Here is a 20,933-nt window from a genome sequence, read left to right as displayed (position 1 = left end):
CAGCCTCAAGATGTTTTTTTGTTCACACAGACGTTTCTGTTCCTAACATCTGCAGAAAATAATGCCTGTGGTCCACTTTTCATCTGATAATAGTGGCCCAGCATAAAAGAAAATCTTCTGTACGGTACATCCTTGACCTGAAGTGATATTTCCCGCAGTCCCACTGTGGTGTTTGGTGTGTAACCGAGCACAAACAAGTGCAATAATAACCAAAAGCACATGCCAGCAGCCATAGAAAATATATATACAGTAGTAAGAAATGATGGTCGCACACAGTCCACACAGCTTAGCCTTGTTGTTTAATGTTTCTAAAATATTTTTCTTCTTGAAACAATGAATACATTATAATTCTGCTTTCCCATTGGTGCCTATCCCTCATGTCTTCATAGACAGCTGTAATAAATCATGACAACTACTGGCACTCATCTTGATAAGTAAAATAAGGCAATCATCGAAGTGCCCCCAGGGACACATTAACCTGCCATATATCTTCACTACTACCAGCTCTTTGCAGCACTAAGCCTGACAGACATGTTGATTTTGTGACTCTCTCTGATTAGGTGACCAGGACGGGCTTACCAGTGGAGAACAAGTACAACATTTCTGTTCAAGTTGTCACCTGCTCCCCTGATGGGTAGGTCTCATACAGAAAAATGATCCATTTAAATGTTTAACCTTTTAAATGCTGTCAGTTCATCGCTAATATAATTAAATAACGTGGCGGATTTTGACTTAACAAGTATGGACGTTTGTTTTCATATCCGCCTGATTCAAAAGATTATGGTTGGCAGCCTCCGCAGAGTACAGAACATCTGCCCCTGTCTTGCTTTTATTACTATTCCCCCTCACTGTTCACTGTTTGTCTTTCTGTGGAATTCATTATGATGAATGACTGCTTGTATTTAAACGTCAGTTGCGCATGTGTGGGGTGTTGGCACTGTAGATACCAGTATAAGCTACTTAGCCAAAGTTGGAGGTGTTTGTATATATGTGCCATTCTGACTGCTGGCTTATGTCCTCAGCAGGAATTTTCTGTACCATTTTGTAACCTTGTAAGCCTTTTTTCCATCTGAGGGCAGTACGGAGGAAGTAATCACATCTTTTTTTTCTTAAAGGTAGAAACAGTCTGAGCTGTTTGTAAATGCACCAGAAATATTTAGATGTTGTGTGTCATTCTTAGCATATCAAATACCAGCAGGGTTTGTAAAGCATCCCGAGCGCAGCAAAATAATGAGAAGTACAAGCAGAGGGCAGGATCTCTGCAGATATCCACCACCAAACACTTCTAGTTGCTCATAAGTGCTGATCAAAAGGGATGTTTCTGAGCCTATGCAATGTTTTTTCAAGAAAGTGTTGAAATTCTCTTTGTATCCCAACAGCAGTAAATAAATGAAATGCTCCCACAAAAAAGAGAAAAGTCCAGTGGAGAATCGTGGCTGTCATAGGCATTAAAAAGCTCATTCAATCATTTATTTTGGCCCAAATAGACCTGCGTTTCTACCTTCATACCTGCCCACCCATGCACACTCAGCCCATGCACTCATTGCACAGCGGAGTAAAAAGTACAACATTTGTTTCTGAATTGTAGAGGAGAAAAAGTGTGAATTAGTGGACCAATAAATAAAACTACCTCAAAATTAATTATACGTCATCGCGGTGCTTGAGTGCTGTGTGAGGGCCACTTTGATGCTCAACAACCAACATATGCCACATAGAGGTTGTGCATGGACTTAGTGCAACATAAACAAAATCAACACTAGATGGGCTTGTCCTTGTCATGCTGAACATACTGTGCCAGTTAGACTGTTAACATCTGTGCAGTCAATGAAGATTTTGTCTTGTTTGTAGGCAGATTAGAGGTCACACTCGACTCAGTGTTTCTCTCTGGTTTACAAGGAATTATAATTGTTTGTATCGCTTACACGCAAATATGTTGGTGATTTATTGCCACATATCATGAAGGACTGATATGACAAAGTTGGTGATGTATTAATTTATTTCAACATCTGTAAGAATGCAAAACATTTTCACAGCATGTTTTCTGTGTCTGAATTGTGAATTAATAATTATTAGTTTTACAATCTTTCAGAGATCTTTTCATTATTGATAAGAGCGTTTTGTTTGGGAGTCGAGTATACTTGTGATAGCAGTCTGCAGGAGCTGTTACTGAATTAAGTTATGAAGTGTCAGCCTCTAGCAGATGCTTGTTGCTTTGATAGAAATAATGTCCATAGATTAGTGGTGAAGGGGTTGAAGAGGATGTACCGCCAACACATCTGCTTTTTTTTATCTTTGAATATAGATTGAGAAAGCCCACAGGTCTCCAACTTTATCAGTCAGAAATCTTCAGGCTCACGTTCATTTTTTTTTTTCCACTGTTTGTCTCCCTCTCACTCTGAAGCTCTCTAATGTTCTGGGATGTACGAGTACAGAGACTGATGAACCAGTTGGCACCAGACAGGAAGCAGAATGTGGATCAGAAGACCCAGCCGTCACCTTACACTGTCCCTGACACTTTCAGACACCTGGACCAGACATGGAAACCTCTGTTCAGGGTACTACAGGGTTCAGGGGTGGACACAAAAAAGAAATAAAAAAAGATTTGCGTAGAACCATAACTTTATTTGACAGAAATGAATATTGAGATTTTTTTTTTTTGTTGATCCAAACTTTTAAAATTCACTGAAATACAGAGAGAGAGAGAGAGAGAGAGAGAGACTTTTGTTTCAACCTGCAAATACAACTTTCTGAAAAAACTTAACTTATTTAAGCTTGATGTTGATGTTATGTATCTATATGAACACATATGCATTCAATATATAGAATATATATATATATAAGAATATATTTATATATTATATATTTATATTTAATGTTCAGTCTTTGTCAGTTTTTCAAATAAGAAAAGTTATCTTCTTCTCTGCCGTGTGTCAGGTTTCCCTTCCAAAGATCGATACCAGTGGAGAATACACCCCTTTGAAGTTCAGCCTGGAACCCTACACCTCGAATGGTAATAAGACAGGTAGGACCACAGGTGAGGGATTTCACCCCTAAGGCTGCCTCGGTTTATTTGTGTCTGTCTGTTGCATCGTCTCTCCCTTTCCCTACAATCTGTCACACAAATGAGCATTACTCAATTACAATAACTTGTACAATAAATAGAGTGCTGCAGTGATAGTGCATTTTTGTAGGCAACACTGGAAGTTAGCATTGTTTTGTTTAGTAAGATCATCTTTACAAGTAGCAAAAAGCTAACATTTGGCTAACTGCACTACAGTCACTGGACTTCATATTCAAAAACCTGATGGAACCAGAGGTGCTAATATGCTAACTCATTTGCAGGTCTTTGTGCAGCACTCTGTACTGTCTGGATCTGTTGTTGGCTGTAATGTGTCGGGGTTATAACTCATTCACACACACCCTCGATCACTTTTAGAAAGCAACAGATCATCTGAAAGAGACGGCTGTCTGATCATTGTCACAGTTTTACTCACAGCAACTTGGATAAAGGATGCAAAATTCAGTTTGCTCAAAATGTAAAACAAATTCCACCCAGGTTTGCATGTGTTTTAGGAGTAGTCACAGTTTTGTTTTTACTCTTCAAAAGAGCTGAGGAAAGCTAATTCGGGGATTGTGAACAATTCAAAAAAATTCAGGATTCTGAATCTTTTGGTGTTAAAAGCAACCAATGAATATAGCAGTCCCATGTCTGATAGTTCTTAAATCTTAATCTATTTGAATATATTTTAGGCGGATGTTGGATTCTTTAATTCTTCTTTGGATGGTTGAGCACAGTGATCAGTGGGGCAGGGTTCACTCAGCCACTCAGCTACTCTTGTTCTCCGTCTGTCTCCCTCTGCTCTCCTCCGGTTTCATAGCACTTTATTAAGTGATACTTCCAAAACAAGGCCCTCATAGTTGCAGAGCATTAGCCTTGCTGACTGTCAGCTCTTTGCAATATGCTGCCCAGGCTCCTCGAGGGCCAGAAGATGATCGTGTGTGTCCTGGCTGGTCAAGAAGAGACCTGTCTTTGTCTGGCTGAAGGTCTGCCTCCGTAAACACAGCTTTGGTGACTGGTGGTTATAGAATTAATATGTTCACTAACTGAGGCAATAAATATGCTGGGGGTTTTTTCTTCAGCAGCCCTCAAGCAGTCTGTTATTAAGGTTTTAATGAATCTCTGTGTGATTAATACTTTGGTGCTACTTAAGATGTTTGACTGATATTGATTTAGTTTATGCTGTCTGCCTCTGACTTCCATATTGAGTTTTTTTTTTCTGTTCATTTTGCATTTGTCATGACCTGGCTCAAAGGAAGGATAAAATATGGAGACCACACATGACTCTTTAAAGTAAAATCAGTATATTTAATAAAACTAAAGTATGCATGTAAATCAGTTCATCAGTAATGTAGTGTGTGGGTGTGTGAATCTTTGACATGTATTGGAAATGGACAACATGAGAGCTCCTCAAAAGTGAAGCCAAAGCATCTTGATTTCCCCGCTCGTGGCTGACTGCTGTATAGGTCGTAAATCCTGCCTCCTCAATCTTAATAGATATGACAGCGCCTTGTAACTCTGGTTTTAAAAGGTGCTATAGGAATAAAGTTTACTATTACTATACCAGCAACTCTTTATCAATACACAAACATTCACCTTTCATTCCCAATACCTGTTTCTGTCTCCCAATCCTCATGAACCAGCAACCGGGACGAGCTCCCATTTTGTCACAAACTGGCTCAGTGGGAGGATAAAAAAAAAAGAGACCACACACAAACTCTTTAAAATAAAATAAATGTTTCTTAAAAAAATAATTTAAGTAAGTTCATCTGCAACTGGATTCACTTGAACTCGGGCTTGGGTTAGCACTGTCACGCACAGCAAAAAGGTCTGATGGTTTGGTACAGAGAAATATCTGGAAATATCTGTTTGGAAAGGGGCAGGCACTTTCAAAAGACACTTGGCAGGTGATTGGATGAACCGTCTGTTTAACACAGGCTGACTTCAACCATTCATGATCAAACTCTTGCCAAAGTCGTTTGGGAGGAGAGCGAAAACATCTTTTCTGTAGAGAAAAGCCTTCAGTGCTGTTTTTGCTCTTCAGGAGCGCTGATGGGCTTCATCACTTTTGGTGTAGACACAAATGGATAACTCAAAGCCTGGCAAGATGGATTCCCACGTGATCTTGCAAATAATAATGTTACCGGTTCCCCCCCCGCAATCAAATAAATCTCGCATGCTAGGTCAGTTCTCCTCTCTGGATGGGTTAAGAGCAGAGCCTAAATCTGCATTGTCGCTAGCTGACCTTTACTTGCAGTAGTTGCCCCGTCCTGCAGCAGTACCACACAATTTTCCACAATTACATCTTTGCAAGTAACCCCTCATGGGAATTAAGCAACAGTTGAGCAGCACCGCAGTGTGGTAAAAGTGAAACAATGTCCACATCTGTAGCTGTGCTACATCGCCTGTTTCATATCTTTACATGCATCTTAACTGGGGGAAAGTGGACTTAGAAGATGTGTGATTGGGTAATCTGATCTGACCTTCAAGAGCTAATCTAACAGAGTGAGGCTGAGACTTGATTGGGAGCTGCCCGCTGATAAGGGGGTGTGAACGGATAGTCCTGCACTGTCCCTGACAGACAGTTGGGCTTTTGTGATGGAAAAAGGCCTCTTCCATCACAACCAGTCCTGCCTATCTCCACCGTCCCACCCTTCTCCCTTACTGTCCCCCTTTTTCTCACCACAATCCTCACTCCCACTTCCATTATTTCCCACTCCCCTCATATCCCCTCTTACCAACCAGTTCACCTCAGCTTTACCCCCCCCTCCGCTCGCTCTTTTGTCCTTCTGTCGTCTTGTTCATGGTCAGATTACAGAGCAGGCTGCACCAATGCCACTCTTCAATCTCTCGTATTTCCTTGCTTTAAATAAATACTCAATGTTTATAATGTTTCTTGTCATTCTCGCATGACAGTGTTTTTAAAATTCTTGCCTATTGTTCTTCTCTTAGTGGTGTGTTTTCCTTTGGTTTAAATGCATGTTTGGTAATCTTGTCATTGCAATCAAGACCCAGAATAGCTGTGTGAAAGCCAGGCATGAGCCAGTTAACTATTGCAAAAGACAAGCGCTTTGTGACTCTGTGTCAATGTTGTATTAAGAGCCATCCACACCAACTATAACAATAACTACAACCACAACCAGAAAGCTGTGGTCTGGACTCCACCATCCACTTTAATCAGATGATTTTTAAAACAGTATAATTACAGTTATTGTTATAGTTATCATTCTTGGCATTGACATCCCTTTACCCTTATAGATAAATGTTTTCAAACCATTTTTCTACTGGAAATTGTCAAAATTTTTTGGCATCTAAGTGAGTTAAACTTTGAGCCCTCTCTTACTTTCTGCTTGAATCTCTGCACCCCCTCTTGCGGTTTCCCCTGACAGAAGATGATAAAGAAAAAGATGACAGCCCAGAGATGATCCCAGACTACAGCCGGCTGAGACTGCCCTCAGCTAAAATGCTCTCGACTCTGGATGACGTCAATACCAAACTCTATATCGGAACAGAGGTAAATATTCCTAACAGGAAAATTAACAACATCGAGCAGTATTTTAAGTGAGCTTAATAAGATGACCAAACTGCCCTGAGGAAATCATTCGTCTCTAAGAGTTATTCTGCTTAGAGATATTAATAATGGAACACCAAGTCAGATCTTTGAAAATATTGGAAGAACTTGAAAAAAAATCTGAAATCACTGTTTATGAAGGCCATGTTTGTAATGCATCATGAGCAAAAGACATAATGCATTTTAAGGGTTTATGAACATATGTATAAATGTTCGTGCATGACAAATTATAGCAAGGTTTATAAAGTATTAGAAGTGGTGGACATAATATATTAAATTAGGTTCAGCATTCATAATGCTTCATATCTGCACATTATAACTGTTATAACCAGCTCTAACATATAATAAAAGGTTATAAACTCATGTCATTACATTTCTGAAATGGAATGTCTTATAAACACCATACAGTTGCTAATAACCTGTCAGCTCATGTTATAGTGTGTTACTGGTACATGGAGGTATAAAGCCTTGTTGTAACTATTGTAACTATTTATAAAGCTTTATACATCATAAATGTCTGAATGTTGTTGTAATGAGACATTAGGTTAAGTTTTATCTTTGACTTATCCATCACTTTTTAACCAAAATGTCTTTTAAAACTATGACTTTGATTCTACTATAAATACTAAATATCAAATATCATTTTTGAGATAAATATTTCACATTTTGGGCAATTTCCCATTTCGAAAACACAGGAAAATAAATGTACTGGCAGATGTTCTGTTCAGGTTATACTTGACCAGCACATCTGTAACAGTTTTATTAACAGCAATGTAAAAAAATATGCGCAGGGTTATTCTGTGTTTCCTTGTAACATGTTCTGTAATGTGTATATTTTCACTGCCAGGATGGGGAGATTGTTTACACTGACTGGAAACTGGTGAAAGACGACGCTGGACGGCTGCACAGTAAGTATTCTGGCTTTGACGTTATTAAAGTGATTTGAAAGGAAAGTAAATTGCAAAATCTTGTACTCTTGAACGTTTACCAAAACAAACCAGAATGTGGTTTTAGTCGTTTGATGTCATCCACAATAGTAATAGCAGAGATGGGACTAAGTCCTTGTCTTGCAAGTCACAAATTAGTCTCAAGTCTTTGCACTCAAATCCCAAGCCAAGACAGACAAGACCAGATTCAAGTCCCATGTCAAGTATTTAGTCCTAAATTTTGAATTTTGAATCCCAAAACAAGTCATAATGTAACAGTGAGTTTCCAGCCTCATTGATTTAGAGTTACTTAGCTGTTAAAGGGATACTTGACCCAAAAATGTAGTCATTATTTACTCACCCTCACGCCGATTGAAGGTTGAGTTTAGTTTTTTAGTCTTTTTTTAGTGTTTTGTGGACTAAAAAACTAAACCCGACCCTCAATCGACGTGAGGGTGAGTGGACGATGATTACATTTCTGGGTCAGCTATCACTGTAAGCTAATGTTGTTGCATCTCCGTCTGTAAGATTAATCATTTGCACACTGCAAATTGCAATGTGTACTTGGATGCAATGAACTTAACTTAAATTCTTGATGGTTCTCTCTTGCAACTTGATTGGATGTTGTTGGATTGGTTCAAACTGGATCTGGGGAATTAAGTGTTGACTTGCTGAGAATTAATAATGTTGATGTTAATTGATTCTGGGCCTGGGGGACAGACTCAAGTATTTTCAAGTCAAACGCAAAGTCAGGATTTATTGGTGTCCAAAGTCCACGTTGAGTTTTTTGATTTTGTCAAGTCAAGTCTAAAGTCGTAAAATTTGTGACGCCAGTCCAAGTCACAAGGTTTGAGACCACACCTTTGCGTTACAGTACCCTCAAAGTCTGAAGACAATATAAGCTATAGATTAATTAAGTTTTTAAGAACCACTATCACTGTAAGTCAGTTCTTTGGTTTGGCAGCCGTGCTGAAAGTAATCACTGTTATTAATCAATAAATGAATACATTTACAGGGACCTAGAGGGATAATGAATCCTTCTATCATATTGCAGAGAAGTTTTTTCTTTCTTTTTTACTGTCAGATATAACAGTCTGCCTTCTCTTACTGTCTCTTTCCTCTCCCAGGTACCAAGCCTCTCCACTGTTTTAGCATCAATCACTGGTTGGTGAATACAGCACAGCGGTCGCCCTTCTTCAAAGACATTATTTTGACAATTCAAGGCTATAACTTCGCCATCTGGAAGGAGGGAGTCATGGTAACAACACCCACCGCTTTAACTTATGTTGCAATAAAAAAAAATAAAAAAAACTTGGTCTCAGTGTCCCTGTCCAGGCTTAACTCCACTGACTCTATTTGACTTGTTGTGAACCAGGCTGGCCCCATCATCCTGTTGGCCAGCTCTGAGCAGATGTGCTCTGTGGGATGCTGGTCCCTGTCTCGACCAGCTGTTTTCTTCATCGGGAAAGACGACGGCAGCATCGAGGTGTGGAACCTGCTGGTAAAGACCAGTGAACCTGCACACGTCCACGCGCACGTCACCACCACCAAGATTACCTGCATCAAACCCTGGATCGCCTCATGTGAGTTCTAGGCTGATGTTTACTGTCATGACAATAAATAGAGGTGAAGTCTGTGATCTAGTTTAAACAACATTTAAACAACAGTAACAGATGAACTGAGCAAAATATCAATATTGTATTGATATTGTGACATGAAACGTGATATCGTCTTAGATTTAGGACATGGTTATATTGCTGACATGGCTTGAATGTTGGTTTTAAAAGCTTCATCACAGGAAAGTGGTGTAATTTTCTGAGCTGAACAGACAAATCCAGCAACTTTTGAGAGATCATTTAAAAAGATAAAAATCATACTAATATAGTCTCTTGCTGCTGTAACTGCTGAGATAAATAGAATGTGTCTGCCTCCCTGTTTTGTTTATATTTTTCACAGTCCTGGTCATAAGTTCTTTGTTGTGAATTTGTTTTAGCTCATATACCGGATTTTATGTATTTATTTATTTATTTAACATACAGCCAAGCAGCACTTCCTGGCTGTGACCGATGACCGAGGGATCGTCCGTGTGTTAGAAATCCCGAAGTCACTCTACATTCCCCTCAGGAGTGAGGTAAGACAGTCACCACCAGCCACCTCCTGTGTGCTCACTTTTAAGAAGATTTTGTCTGTTTACTTCTTATTTTGCAAAAAGAAACAATGACTTACCCTTGGTCAAGGTTGAAAAACAAATCCAGCCCCGCGGCACACCAACTTCACTTTGGTGCCACGTTTCTTTTTGCTGCTTTGCTGCGTTGATGTTCAGCTGGTCCACATATAAGGAATTGTACAAACAGGTTCATCAAACCTCCAGCAGTGTCAGAGACACTGTGACTGTGGGTTATTAGTCATGTGTTTATTTCATGGATGCCTGAACACTAAACACCATCCATCAGAGCTTATAACCCTCTCTTTTGTCTGTACACAGAGATTGAGTATGAAGAAATACTTTGAGCTGGAGGAAAACAGGTTGAAGGATTTTATGAGGGAGGAGCTGTGGGCAAAACAGAGGAAGGAGGCCGAAGAACTGAAGAAGAGGATGGTGAGCTGCGTATTCTGACCGTAGAAAGAGTGAACCGGGTTTTGTGCAGATGTAACCGAGCACAGCAGGGATTTTGATTATGGAGGAAGTATTCAGATCTTTTAGTTAAAGATCCCCTCCACTCAAAAATGTGTTTTCATCATGTTTATCTCCCTTAAAATGTCTGTCCTTGACTGCGCTGACTTACATCCACGCAAAGTTTTTCACTGGAGAGGTGTTTTCTTATTCCTCTACTGAAGAGGGAGATTTGATGTGTAAAATCTAAAGCCAGTTGCTGTCTAAAATGCAAATGCAGGCAAAGAAACTTGAAACTTCCAGCACAGAGTGAACTTGTCAGCATCTTTTATTTGCTTATGATGTTTGTTAGCTAGAAATATCTCTCTGTACCAACTACACCTACCATTCTGATACGTCTTATTTTCATGCACAATAGAGTCCTCATCTTAGTCTGGGTCTGACGGAGACTCAAACATGTATGGTTGAATCTCTCCGGTGTTTCCTCCTACAGTAGCCGTCTTGATGCACTCGGCTCTTTCACTGGTCTACCTGGTGAATGGAGCGGTGGTGTGCTGGGCCTGAGGCCAGATCCAGAATTTGTCGTTGAGAAAGAAAGAATAGATGTGCTTCCAGAACCTTTTCAGAATTTTAGGAAAACTTTTAATGAGGAGGATCATGTTACACAGTGTAGTAATCATGGAAGAGTTTAAAACGTGTTCGAAAGGGAACGATAAGTATCAATATCTCATGGTTAAAATACTTTGTTAATGGACTGAGTTACTGCACAAAAAATGCCCCCGCCACTGTGATACTATTGTATATATACTGTATTGTGTATATTAATGTAAAAGCAAGATTTTACAGTTGTAGCTGGCTGAAGTGAAGTTAATTTTTGACTGTTTTGTATTACGTTTATGATTATTTTCTTGATTAATCGATTGATTGTTTAGTTTATAATATTTCTGAAAATGGCAAGAAATGACAAAACAATGACCCGGAGTTTTGTCCAACCAACAGGACAGACCTCAAAATAATTAAAGAATACATAGACAATATTAAAATACTTAAGAAGAAAAGCAGAATATCTTCACATTTCAGAAGCTGGAACATGAGAAATGACAAAACGAGTATCAGAATAGTTGGCAGTTGAGTTCCTTTCGGTCAACTGTTTGATTAATTGAGTATTCATTTCAGCTGTACGTGAATGTTAGGTTAGCTCTTCATATGTTTTCTATGCAGAAATCTTAATTTGTAAAGTAACTAGTAACTAACAGTTACAAGTAATTGTAATGGAAAAGTACAGTATGTGTATAAGTTCAAAGTGGCAGGAAAATACAGAAGTCAAGTAAAGTAAAGGTGCCTCATATTTGTATTTAGTTACAGTGCTTGAGTATAAGTACTTAGATTCTTTCACTGATGGAGGATTGTTGTTTTTTGATGCTCATAGAGACTGAGGTAATTTAGACAGACTAAGAACATAATGATCGCTCTCCAAACCATAAATATCTGAGGTTAGAGTGACCTTGAATGAGAACTTTTCTCCTCGGCTACACTTGAACCTCAGCATCGTCTGAACGCACAGTGAGACCTACAGACGTTTTTATTAGTCCAGTTAAAAGTGTGTTCACCAGTTCAAAGTTGACAGTGTAAAAGCTGGAGTGAACCATCCCTCTGTCTCCGTCTCCTCTGTTTCAGTCTCTTTCCTTCTCTCTCCTCATGTTTAATTCATCCAGATCATTATTTGATCCTGGCCGCTGGGGAGAGTGAAGTTATTGACAGCCAGTGCCCGGCAGTCTGTCTGCTAACTATAGAAGCTAAATCTTTTAGTGGCTAAATGTTTAAACTTGGATGATGCCAGTATGAATGCAGATGGAGTTTTATTTGGTTGCAGCATTTCCCACATAGGCTGTTATGTTCACTTCCCTTGTCATCACAAGAATTCAGTACAAACTAACCTGTATGATCACTGGTTTTGTTCACTGTCTGTGTGATGTGAATGTACAAAAACTGTGTAGGTTGGCAAGTGCAGGATTGTCTGTCTGGTCATGATTAGATTGAAATCAAAAGTGATTACAGAAAATTACCGTTTAACAATTGTACTTTAAGAAAAGCTTCCCACGCTGGTAATAGGAAATGATAGAACAACATTTTATATTAAAATACAGAATTTACATTTGTTTTTTTCATTTACCTCAGCAAATTTGCAACTTCCGAACGAGAAATTAATTCTCTCAAACTGATTTTAACTCATTTACCTGTGCATAATACAGTGCTGTATTCCATTTAAGTGTTCTGTCAGGACTTTCCTGAGGCCACAGCATTTTCTGCACGAGAAAGAGATTCATAAAGGGACCCAAAAGACTTCTGAAAAACACAGTCCTCTGCCTCAAAGAAGAGAAAATGTCAGATCTTTGGTACAAACATGTTTCAAAGTGCCCTACGGTTTCATACATGTAATTTATTGTGTTCATTCTTCTCTGTTTTTTGTCCTCAGGAGCCTGACAAGGCGGCAAAATCCCTGGAACAGAAAGAAGAGTTGAACAAGGAGTACGGCGATTACCTGACGCTGGACGAAAACATCCTGAAGGGCGTCAACCTGTGGTCAGCTAATGATGACACGCAAGATTACTGAAATCACACACATTTCACACACACAATCCTGGTTTTTGTAAAACATAGAAGAGTTTTTAATGTATTTTTTAATAAACATGATTGACTGTTCTAATTAAAATACAAAGGTTTGAATCTTTCTTGTGAGTGAACATTTACTTAAATTAATTCTGCCATCAGCATTCAGACGGTCTGTGAGTTGGAGCTTCAGGGTCACAGATGGATGTTTTTCCATCCACCCCTTTGAGATCTAGTTACTGGGTAATGCCATCCATTAGTGCCCTCTTCACCACCGATCCCCAAAGAAAGCGTATGGAATATCTCAAGGATCTGACCTTGGCAGGAAGTCATTTTATGGCTCTTTGATTTCATGAAATGTATCTGTTGTTGTTCAAAACTCCTCTGGTGTATAAATCAAGCCCTCGTCTCGTGTGCTGCTGATAAAGAAATGAAGGAATTTAAAAGTAGCAGACCACAGACACAGGACCCTTAAAGGATAGTTCACTCAAAAATGAAAATGCAGTCAGTTGGGTTTAGCATTTTTAGAACACAAAACACTGCTGGAGTTTTGCAGGAAAACAGCGTTGCAGAATCTTTCAAACAGTGGAAGTGAATGGTGACCAGTTTTCAAACAAAAAAATAACAGGATAAAAACATAAAATGTCTCCACACTGCTTGTCTCTCATGATCCAAGTCTCCTAAAGCCCCAACATACCAAGCTGACTAAAATAAATTTTATTTACACCATGTTTTTATCCTGAATCTTTACTGTTGATCCTTAGCTTGAAGCCACATTCACGTGCACATGCACACTGTCTGAACTGGGTGTGTGTGTTGTGTGTTGTGACGGTGTGTAAATGGCATGCTGGGACTTGGGTCATGAGTGACAAGCAGTATGGAGGCATTTTATGTTTTTTTTCCATTTTTCTTTTTTTTTTTTTGATGTTTTAAAACTTCACTTCCATTGTTTCTGAGATTCTGCAACATCCACATATGGCATATCAAAGTACAAAAAGCAGGAAAGGAGAAAATTGACGGAAGTGCCGAGCTTGCTCAACTGTCATTGGAGCACAGAGTGTGAAGGGGAGGGACTTAGCACTGGCTAGCTGCTGTCCGATGACTTGCAAGTCTGACACTGCAGGGTGCTGCATCTGAACGAGTGGCGTTTGAACGAAGCGAACAAAGGAGTAGCGGATTACTGTTCACGCCAACGAGAGGCTCTGCAGCTAAAAAAGTGTGGTTTCCTCATTAATTTTTTACTTTGGCCACAAGGGAAACTTTTTCTTCTGTCACACTGTTCACATTATTAATAAGAAGGCTGTTTCCTTTGCAGCGAGCTCCTCTCCTGCAGCTCTCTGGACGCCATTAGTTTCGCTCCTTCATGGGGATAAAATAAGGACGCTGGGTCCACCTCAGGTCAAGAGCAGCCCAGAGAACCTATAGTCACAACTGACAGCCGGTATCCTGCCAGAAAAGAGGCTGCAGGGACAGAGGGAGGGAGGAAGGGGGGGGGGGGCTGCATAATATAGGGGCAGCTGTCCATTGCCAGGTTTTCACACTGTGTCCGAGATGCCTCAAAAGGGAAGAGAGAGAACAGATGAACTGCAATACAAATGTTGGCTGAGAGAGAGAGAGAGACAGCGAGAGATGGAAAACAGAGCCGATGCCCCTCAGCAGACGTGAGCTGCACTCTTAAAAACAAAGGTGCTAACTAGAACCATAACAGGTGCCCCGGCTTGTCCCCAAAGCTTTTACAAAGGTTTGACTTGGAATCTTTTCAACATAAAGGGTTGTACCTTGAACCATCCGCCAAAGGTTTCACCCTAGAACCCTGTATGAGCGGTTCTACAGAGAAAACTAGACACACTGTCTCGCTTTCTGCTGATTTATTAAATATCCGATGTTTCGTTCTGGACAACCTTCATTTGGTTCTACTGAGATCCCTTTTGTATTCCAAGGGTTTTTATCAAGAACCCACCCTGGAGCTTCTACTGAGAATCGTCACCGTTTTCAATTCTTAAGGTTTTATCTAAAATCCACCAGCAGGTTCCACAGAGAATACTCAAATATTCCAAGGGCTTTATCTAGAACCCACCTGGGTGGTTCTACCAAGAACCCTTTACATGATGGTAGAAAGAACCCTTGATGAAAAAGTCCTATAAGTTCTTCAACAATCCTTAAAGAAGTCTTTCTCTGTCTTACAAATAACCCCTGACTAACTCTTTCTTCAAAAATGGGTTCTTCACAACACAAATGCTTCTGAGTAGAACCTCAGCATTTCAGGAAGAACCCTTTTGGAACCCTTGTTCCTAAGAGTGTGTGGTTGACGTCACTCTGGCCATGACTCATTCACGTGGACGGTGGTGTCACGGAGAGCAGGGGGGAGGAGGAGGAGGGTGAAGAATGGGCTGATGTGAGGGTGCACAGAGGCAGGCGTCCATATGGCCCCTGAGGCACCAACAAGGCCCGAGTGACAAAAGGGGCCTCTCTGCTCTCCGGTCGTCCCCTCCTCAAACCTCTCTGGGAATTCTGTTTTGCTGTCCCTCTCTCCTCTACGGAGCCTCTCACTTTCTCCCGGGCCAGCTCAGGAATGTGCCTTCTGCAAACCAACACACACACACACACACACACACACACACACACACACACACACACACACACACACACACACACACACACACACGGGGAGTGTCTTCACCCTCCCTGGTTAGTTATTATTGTAAAGGCTGATGCAAAGAATGTTGTGCAACTGAGTGAGCTTGCATGCAACGTAAATACTTGTGGCATTTGAATTTGCACAGACATATGCGTAGATGTTTGCAGGTTAAGCTCTGCCGCTCACACGTCTTTAATGTTTTGGACAAAGGACGACAGCACAGCCATAAACCCTGTGACCCCCCCTGGCATGAAGGGTATTCATGATGTCAGATTTTCCTCACTTGATTTCTTCATCTAAGTCCAAGAGATTTCCCAAACATAAAAAGAAATCTTTCACTGAGGGGGGCGTCCACGCAGGATGGATTGCCTGCGGTCGAGTTTTTTTTTTGCTTATCAACGATTCGTCAAAGTTTTCAAGTCAAATCCCGGGAAACAATGTGAGCAGGTGCTGAGCAAGGAGGGGCTGTAAATCTGGCCTGGTGAATTAAGCCATTCCCTTGGCATTGTTCTGGCTGGCCTCTTAGCTGCTCCTGCTGGGGAGGGTGTTAGGTGGGGTGAGGTGGAGCGAGGATCTGCTGCCTAAACCTCCCAACATGGGGGCACCCTGCACATTTCACACATAGTCATCCGAGTCGGACAGGCGCTGCGGGCGGAGAGGAACAAGTCGCACAAACACACAACGTCACACTCCTGCAGGAGGAGGACCTTGATGCACAAGGCAGGAAAGAAGTTTAACCGATGTTTTCTTACCGTGGAAAGCCGTTTTAACATTCAACCAGAAGGGCTGATTTAGTTTTCACTTGTGAAAATCCTAATTTAAGATAACTGTTGAACAACTTTTGCATATTTTAATATATACAGACCCCAATTCCAAAAAAAGTGTTGTTAAACAAATAAAAATAGAATGCAATGATTTCCAAAACTTTCCAACCTATATTCAACTGACTGCAGTGCATAGACAAGATATTTTATGTTCTGATTAACTTTATTGCACCTGAACTCTTTTACTATGAATGTTGTTGGAACACGTGCTAGAGGGTCTGTTTCCTGTTTAGCTCGGAGGACACGACGTCCATGATTTCTGAAACGTTGACACGTGAGACCACAGCAAACTTTTCCACTTTGTGTCAGTCCATCTCAGATGAGCTCTGGCCTCAGAGAAGTCTGCAGCGTTTCCGGATGTTGTTGATATTTGTCTTCCTCTTTGCACGATAGAGTCTTAACTTGCATTCGTAGATGCAGCGACAAGCTACGTTTACTGACAACGGTGTTCCAAAGTACTCCTGAGCCCACGGAGTAATAATTCTGTTTTTTTTAATGAAGAGCCATCTGAGGGGTCAAAGGTCACAGGCATTAAATGTTGTTTTTTGGTCTTGCCCCAAAGAGCAAAGATTTCCTGCACACATTCCCAAAATTCCTGCAGATTAATGTTGAGAAATATTCTGTTGCAACTGATTGAAGATATCTGCAACGACATTTGGACGGGTGGAAAGTTCGATTATAGATATCTGTAACTGAGTTTTAATAGAAGTCTGTGGTAAAAGTTGACTAGTTGAAATTAAGTTACATTTATCTACAATGGACATTCTCACTTGCAAGATATTAATTGTTGATATCAAGAAATAATATTTTTACTAGTGAGAAACGAATTGTAAATATCTTTAATTAGAATTTCGTCGAGTCAGAATGAGATTATCTAACCTGAAAGCAGCCGCTGAGTTGCTAAAATTATCTGCAGTAAAGTTGTCGGGCTACGTTGCATCGCTGTAAACCGTGAAGCTGTTTCTCTTTAAAACCTCTGAGAGGCTGGAGGCAGGTTTCATTAGTTGACCCCTGACCTCATTAGAGATCAGGTGACCAGGGCACTGCTGAGGAATGTTCCCTTCTTGACTCCTTTTCATTTTCTAATTTCAAAGCTCTCAAATGTTTGGATTCTTGTCATTTTACCAGCTCCTCCCAACGTACCCGCCATATGTGTGTGTGTGTGTGTGTGTGTGTGTGTGTGTGTGTGTGTGTGTGTGTGTGTGTGTGTGTTCGTAACAGACTGGGTGGGCACTGGGTGTGTGTCCTGTGTGCAGTCAAGAGTAGAAAGCGAACCCAATTAAACTCATAGCCCAAATTAAATTCATAAGTTTTAAAAAAGTTTTACCAACTACTAATCTTTTATTTTGATAACTTACCATTGTTCTTTAGATAAACTTGAATCTTTGAGTTTTAGAGACTCACAAAACTCGTATTTAAAAAATGTGTGATTGAAGTGAATGTGAATGATGGTTAAAATTCAAATATTTTCAGTTAAAATCATTTAATTTTCAGGCACCGAAATAATGACAAATCGGGTTCACAGTTCACTGTGACCAAATTTTGAAATGCAACTGTTATGAGTTTCTAAAACTTAAAGATTAAAGTTTATCTAAAGAGGAAAAGTAAATTATCTTCTGGGCTCAAAACTCAAAGCTATTTCATTACGTTGCCTTTTTTTTACAGTGTAAAGTGGGAACATATGCCAACTGTAAAAATATGTGGCCTACAAAATACTAAAATATGCCTCTTACGTCTATGTCTTGGTGCCTTTTCCTCTATATTTTGAAGGTGGCTTATCTTCTTGAGTCTCCATAAGCTATGGATGCCAAATCCAAATAAAAGTCTTCAGGGAAAAGAGAGAATTTAATAGTTGGAGCTCTTTGGCAAAAAATTATCATAAAGGTCGCAGACCCCTGACCTATGTAAAACAGTTGACTGAACCTTAAGTTGAATTTAACAGGAAATACTAATTAACCAGACAGCTTAGTGTTACATCGCATCTTTGGCAACATTTCCTCATGTTGTTAACTGTCAGTCTGTCAACCTATGTGAGGTCAAATTATTATTTTCTAAACATGCATTAGTCTGGAAGCACATCACCGAGCGCCAAGGACACGCTGCCTTTTGAGGGGAAAAAAATAGACCGACACTTTAATATGTGTTAACCTGAGAAACTACAGCGAAACTAGAAACAGCCGTACAACAGTTTTCACAAAGTACATAAGACTCATAAATACTGGCAGGGTGGTAAAAAGCTGAATAATGCTGGTGACAGTTTCCAGTGAGCACCGACTGAGGAGTTCAGCGTTGATTTCAGTCTGAACATCGACCTCTTTTCACCTTAATTTCAACTGGCTAAAATGCTGCTACAGTATCAACATGTCACACATTTGATTAAACATTTTGATTAATTATTCAGTCACATAAAGTCATATAAAATCTCATACAGGCTGCGTGCTGCAAGCAAACATGAATCTTTAAGGACATGTAAAATAAAGACTGAAACTGCTTTGCCAGGCGTCTAAGAGACACTGAAAGATATGAAAGAAGTGAAAGTTGAAAAGACGTCTTATATCACTATTTAAGGTTTTCCATCTATATCTGGCTTTATTTAAATGTGAAAGGTGGAAAGTCATTGAAAAGACAGATGGACTAAACACTGCCCAAATTTCAAAAGCTTTTTTCAACTTCTACTTTTGTGCCACATTTGAACCAAACTGGAGAGACTGAACATGGTCCAAATTTCAGCATCTCTTTTTCGGCTACATTTGGACCAAATCGAACAGACCAAAAAAAGAACCAAATTGCAACGTCTAATTTTGGGCTACATTTGGACCAAATCAGACAGACTAAACACAGCAGGGTTTACAGCATCTATTTTTAGGCTAAATAAAGGCCACGACGGACCGACATGAAACGACATCGGGTGCTCGGTGGGATCGGGTCCAGATCGTGCCGTTCGTTATTAACAAGTGGTTATCTACCAAAAAACATTCAGCCTAACGCCACCTGGTGATTCAGGCTAGATGTCAGGAACAGCCACTGTGTTGGGTCATTGATCAGGGTCGGATCTAGACGGGTGGCATGGGGCGGCAGTTGCCACCCCTAAAAGATGCCTTGCTACCACAGCTGCCACCCCGGATCTGGACAGCTCTTGTTCAAAACATATATATAAATGAAAAGTTGTGGCTGGACAGAAATTTTAAAAACTGAAACTCTACCGCATGTAATCTAATGATCTGTCCTGGCCACATTTTAGGCTGAGTGATGGTTTATGTTCAATGAAAAAAGACATGTATTTGGGAAAAAAATGTTTCAAGATTTGAAAATAAAACATTTTATTGTTTTTTTTTTTTGACACCTTGAGATATTTCTATTCAATGCCCTTCTCATGTGCTGCAATAATGTCATGTTTTTTTAATTAAAATATCCTCATTTGAGGGCTTTTTTTTAAAAGCAATATTGATATTTGTAAATGACATTTATTGCATGAATGCTGCATGCAATTAGTACAGCTTGTTAGCATTGCAGCTATCATGCCTAAAAGATCCACAATAGTTTGACAAAAGAAACCAAAACTTTTTTTCATAGATATATCAGTATCTAACATAAAACTGTACTGTCTTAAATGCACCACACGTTCTATTAGGTGAGCTACTGGGTTGCTAGTGGTAAAAAAAAATAAGCTAAGAGCTCTGGAAAAAGCTTTTATGGAATTTCTTAAGTAGTCAAACTACTGTTTCTTTGGTCAGAAAATGAACTTTCGTGCTCCAGTAGCTACTCTCCTTTAGATAATTAATCACAATTTGGTAGAGCATGCTTTTAAATAAATTATTTTCAATGTCCCTGCTATGTTTATCCTTCTGCAAAGTACCTCCGAAGCTCTTGTACAAAAATATAGCTTATTATTATTCTAAGGACTCTCAGGCGGGACATTCTCACTCAACCCTGCCAGCATGAATGACTGATGTTCTGCTGCCAGATCTACATCAAAAGAAGCCACTTCAGTGAGCAAATATTCACAATATTTCTACCAGAGGAATTCAGGTTCAAGTGCTGTAATTTCAGTCCATCAGCAGCCATCCTAAGGGATGATTCACGCTGCACATTGAGAATTTTTTCGTGCAATATATCTTGGCACGAGCCCAGACCAGGATGCAGCCTCTCCAGAGTGGGATCTGTCATCTAAACTATCAGAGCATCTATCAGAGCAAACGTATGAAAACCCTCACGGCTTTTCTTATGACCACGGAAACTCCAAACCATATTTTTTTTTTTGACATACTGTCATCGGTGATGACAACAACAGACAAACAGACGGTGATTGAAAGATGGTGGAAACCAAAGCAAAATTTGTAGACGAGGCTGAGGCTTGTTTGAAAGATTTCTTACGCATAAAGTCACAGTAATGATATGGTGTGAATTGACTTTTTGGATTTTTTTTGGAAGTTCTACATGCAAATGTAGGAAGTGGAAATGCATTTATTTACTTTCTTGCTGACTTGAGCCTAGCAAAAAGACTGGAAACAGGAAAACCAAGCCAGCAAGTCTAGCATTTTCCACCTCGACCTGTCAGACTGTGCTGTGATTGGCTATTACTAGCATGCTCTGACTGGCTCTGAGTATGAGTGTAGTCTTAGAGGTAAAAACAGCGTGTGCATAACCTCCCATTTTGTTTTTTTAAACTTAAATAACATGCTAATTTGGGAC

At 39.9% G+C, this 20,933-nt stretch overlaps 1 protein-coding gene across 3 annotated transcripts in view; it reads left to right on the top strand.

Moving 5' to 3' along the window:
* The window catches only part of dnai3 (dynein axonemal intermediate chain 3), a 34,943-nt gene extending 22,047 nt beyond the window's left edge, over positions 1 to 12,896 (top strand). The window contains exons 15-24 of one of the 3 annotated variants that reach the window (XM_084722302.1): positions 561 to 634; positions 2,402 to 2,555; positions 2,935 to 3,010; positions 6,448 to 6,572; positions 7,477 to 7,537; positions 8,683 to 8,813; positions 8,931 to 9,138; positions 9,595 to 9,686; positions 10,041 to 10,154; positions 12,646 to 12,896. In XM_084722302.1, the coding sequence (XP_084578428.1) occupies positions 561 to 634; positions 2,402 to 2,555; positions 2,935 to 3,010; positions 6,448 to 6,572; positions 7,477 to 7,537; positions 8,683 to 8,813; positions 8,931 to 9,138; positions 9,595 to 9,686; positions 10,041 to 10,154; positions 12,646 to 12,783 (1,173 nt within the window). In that variant the 3' untranslated portion in view covers positions 12,784 to 12,896. Of the gene's footprint in view, positions 1 to 560; positions 635 to 2,401; positions 2,556 to 2,934; positions 3,035 to 6,447; positions 6,573 to 7,476; positions 7,538 to 8,682; positions 8,814 to 8,930; positions 9,139 to 9,594; positions 9,687 to 10,040; positions 10,155 to 12,645 lie in introns of all 3 variants that reach the window. The other 2 variants (XM_084722301.1, XM_084722300.1) reach the window with 2 other exon arrangements.
* The last annotated feature ends 8,037 nt before the right edge of the window (positions 12,897 to 20,933 follow it).

Source organism: Lutjanus erythropterus, chromosome 7 (genome assembly GCF_056507025.1).
Source record: "Lutjanus erythropterus isolate fLutEry1 chromosome 7, fLutEry1.hap2, whole genome shotgun sequence".
NCBI classification, from domain to species: domain Eukaryota; kingdom Metazoa; phylum Chordata; class Actinopteri; order Lutjaniformes; family Lutjanidae; genus Lutjanus; species Lutjanus erythropterus.
This window is presented reverse-complemented; position numbering and strand designations above follow the sequence as displayed.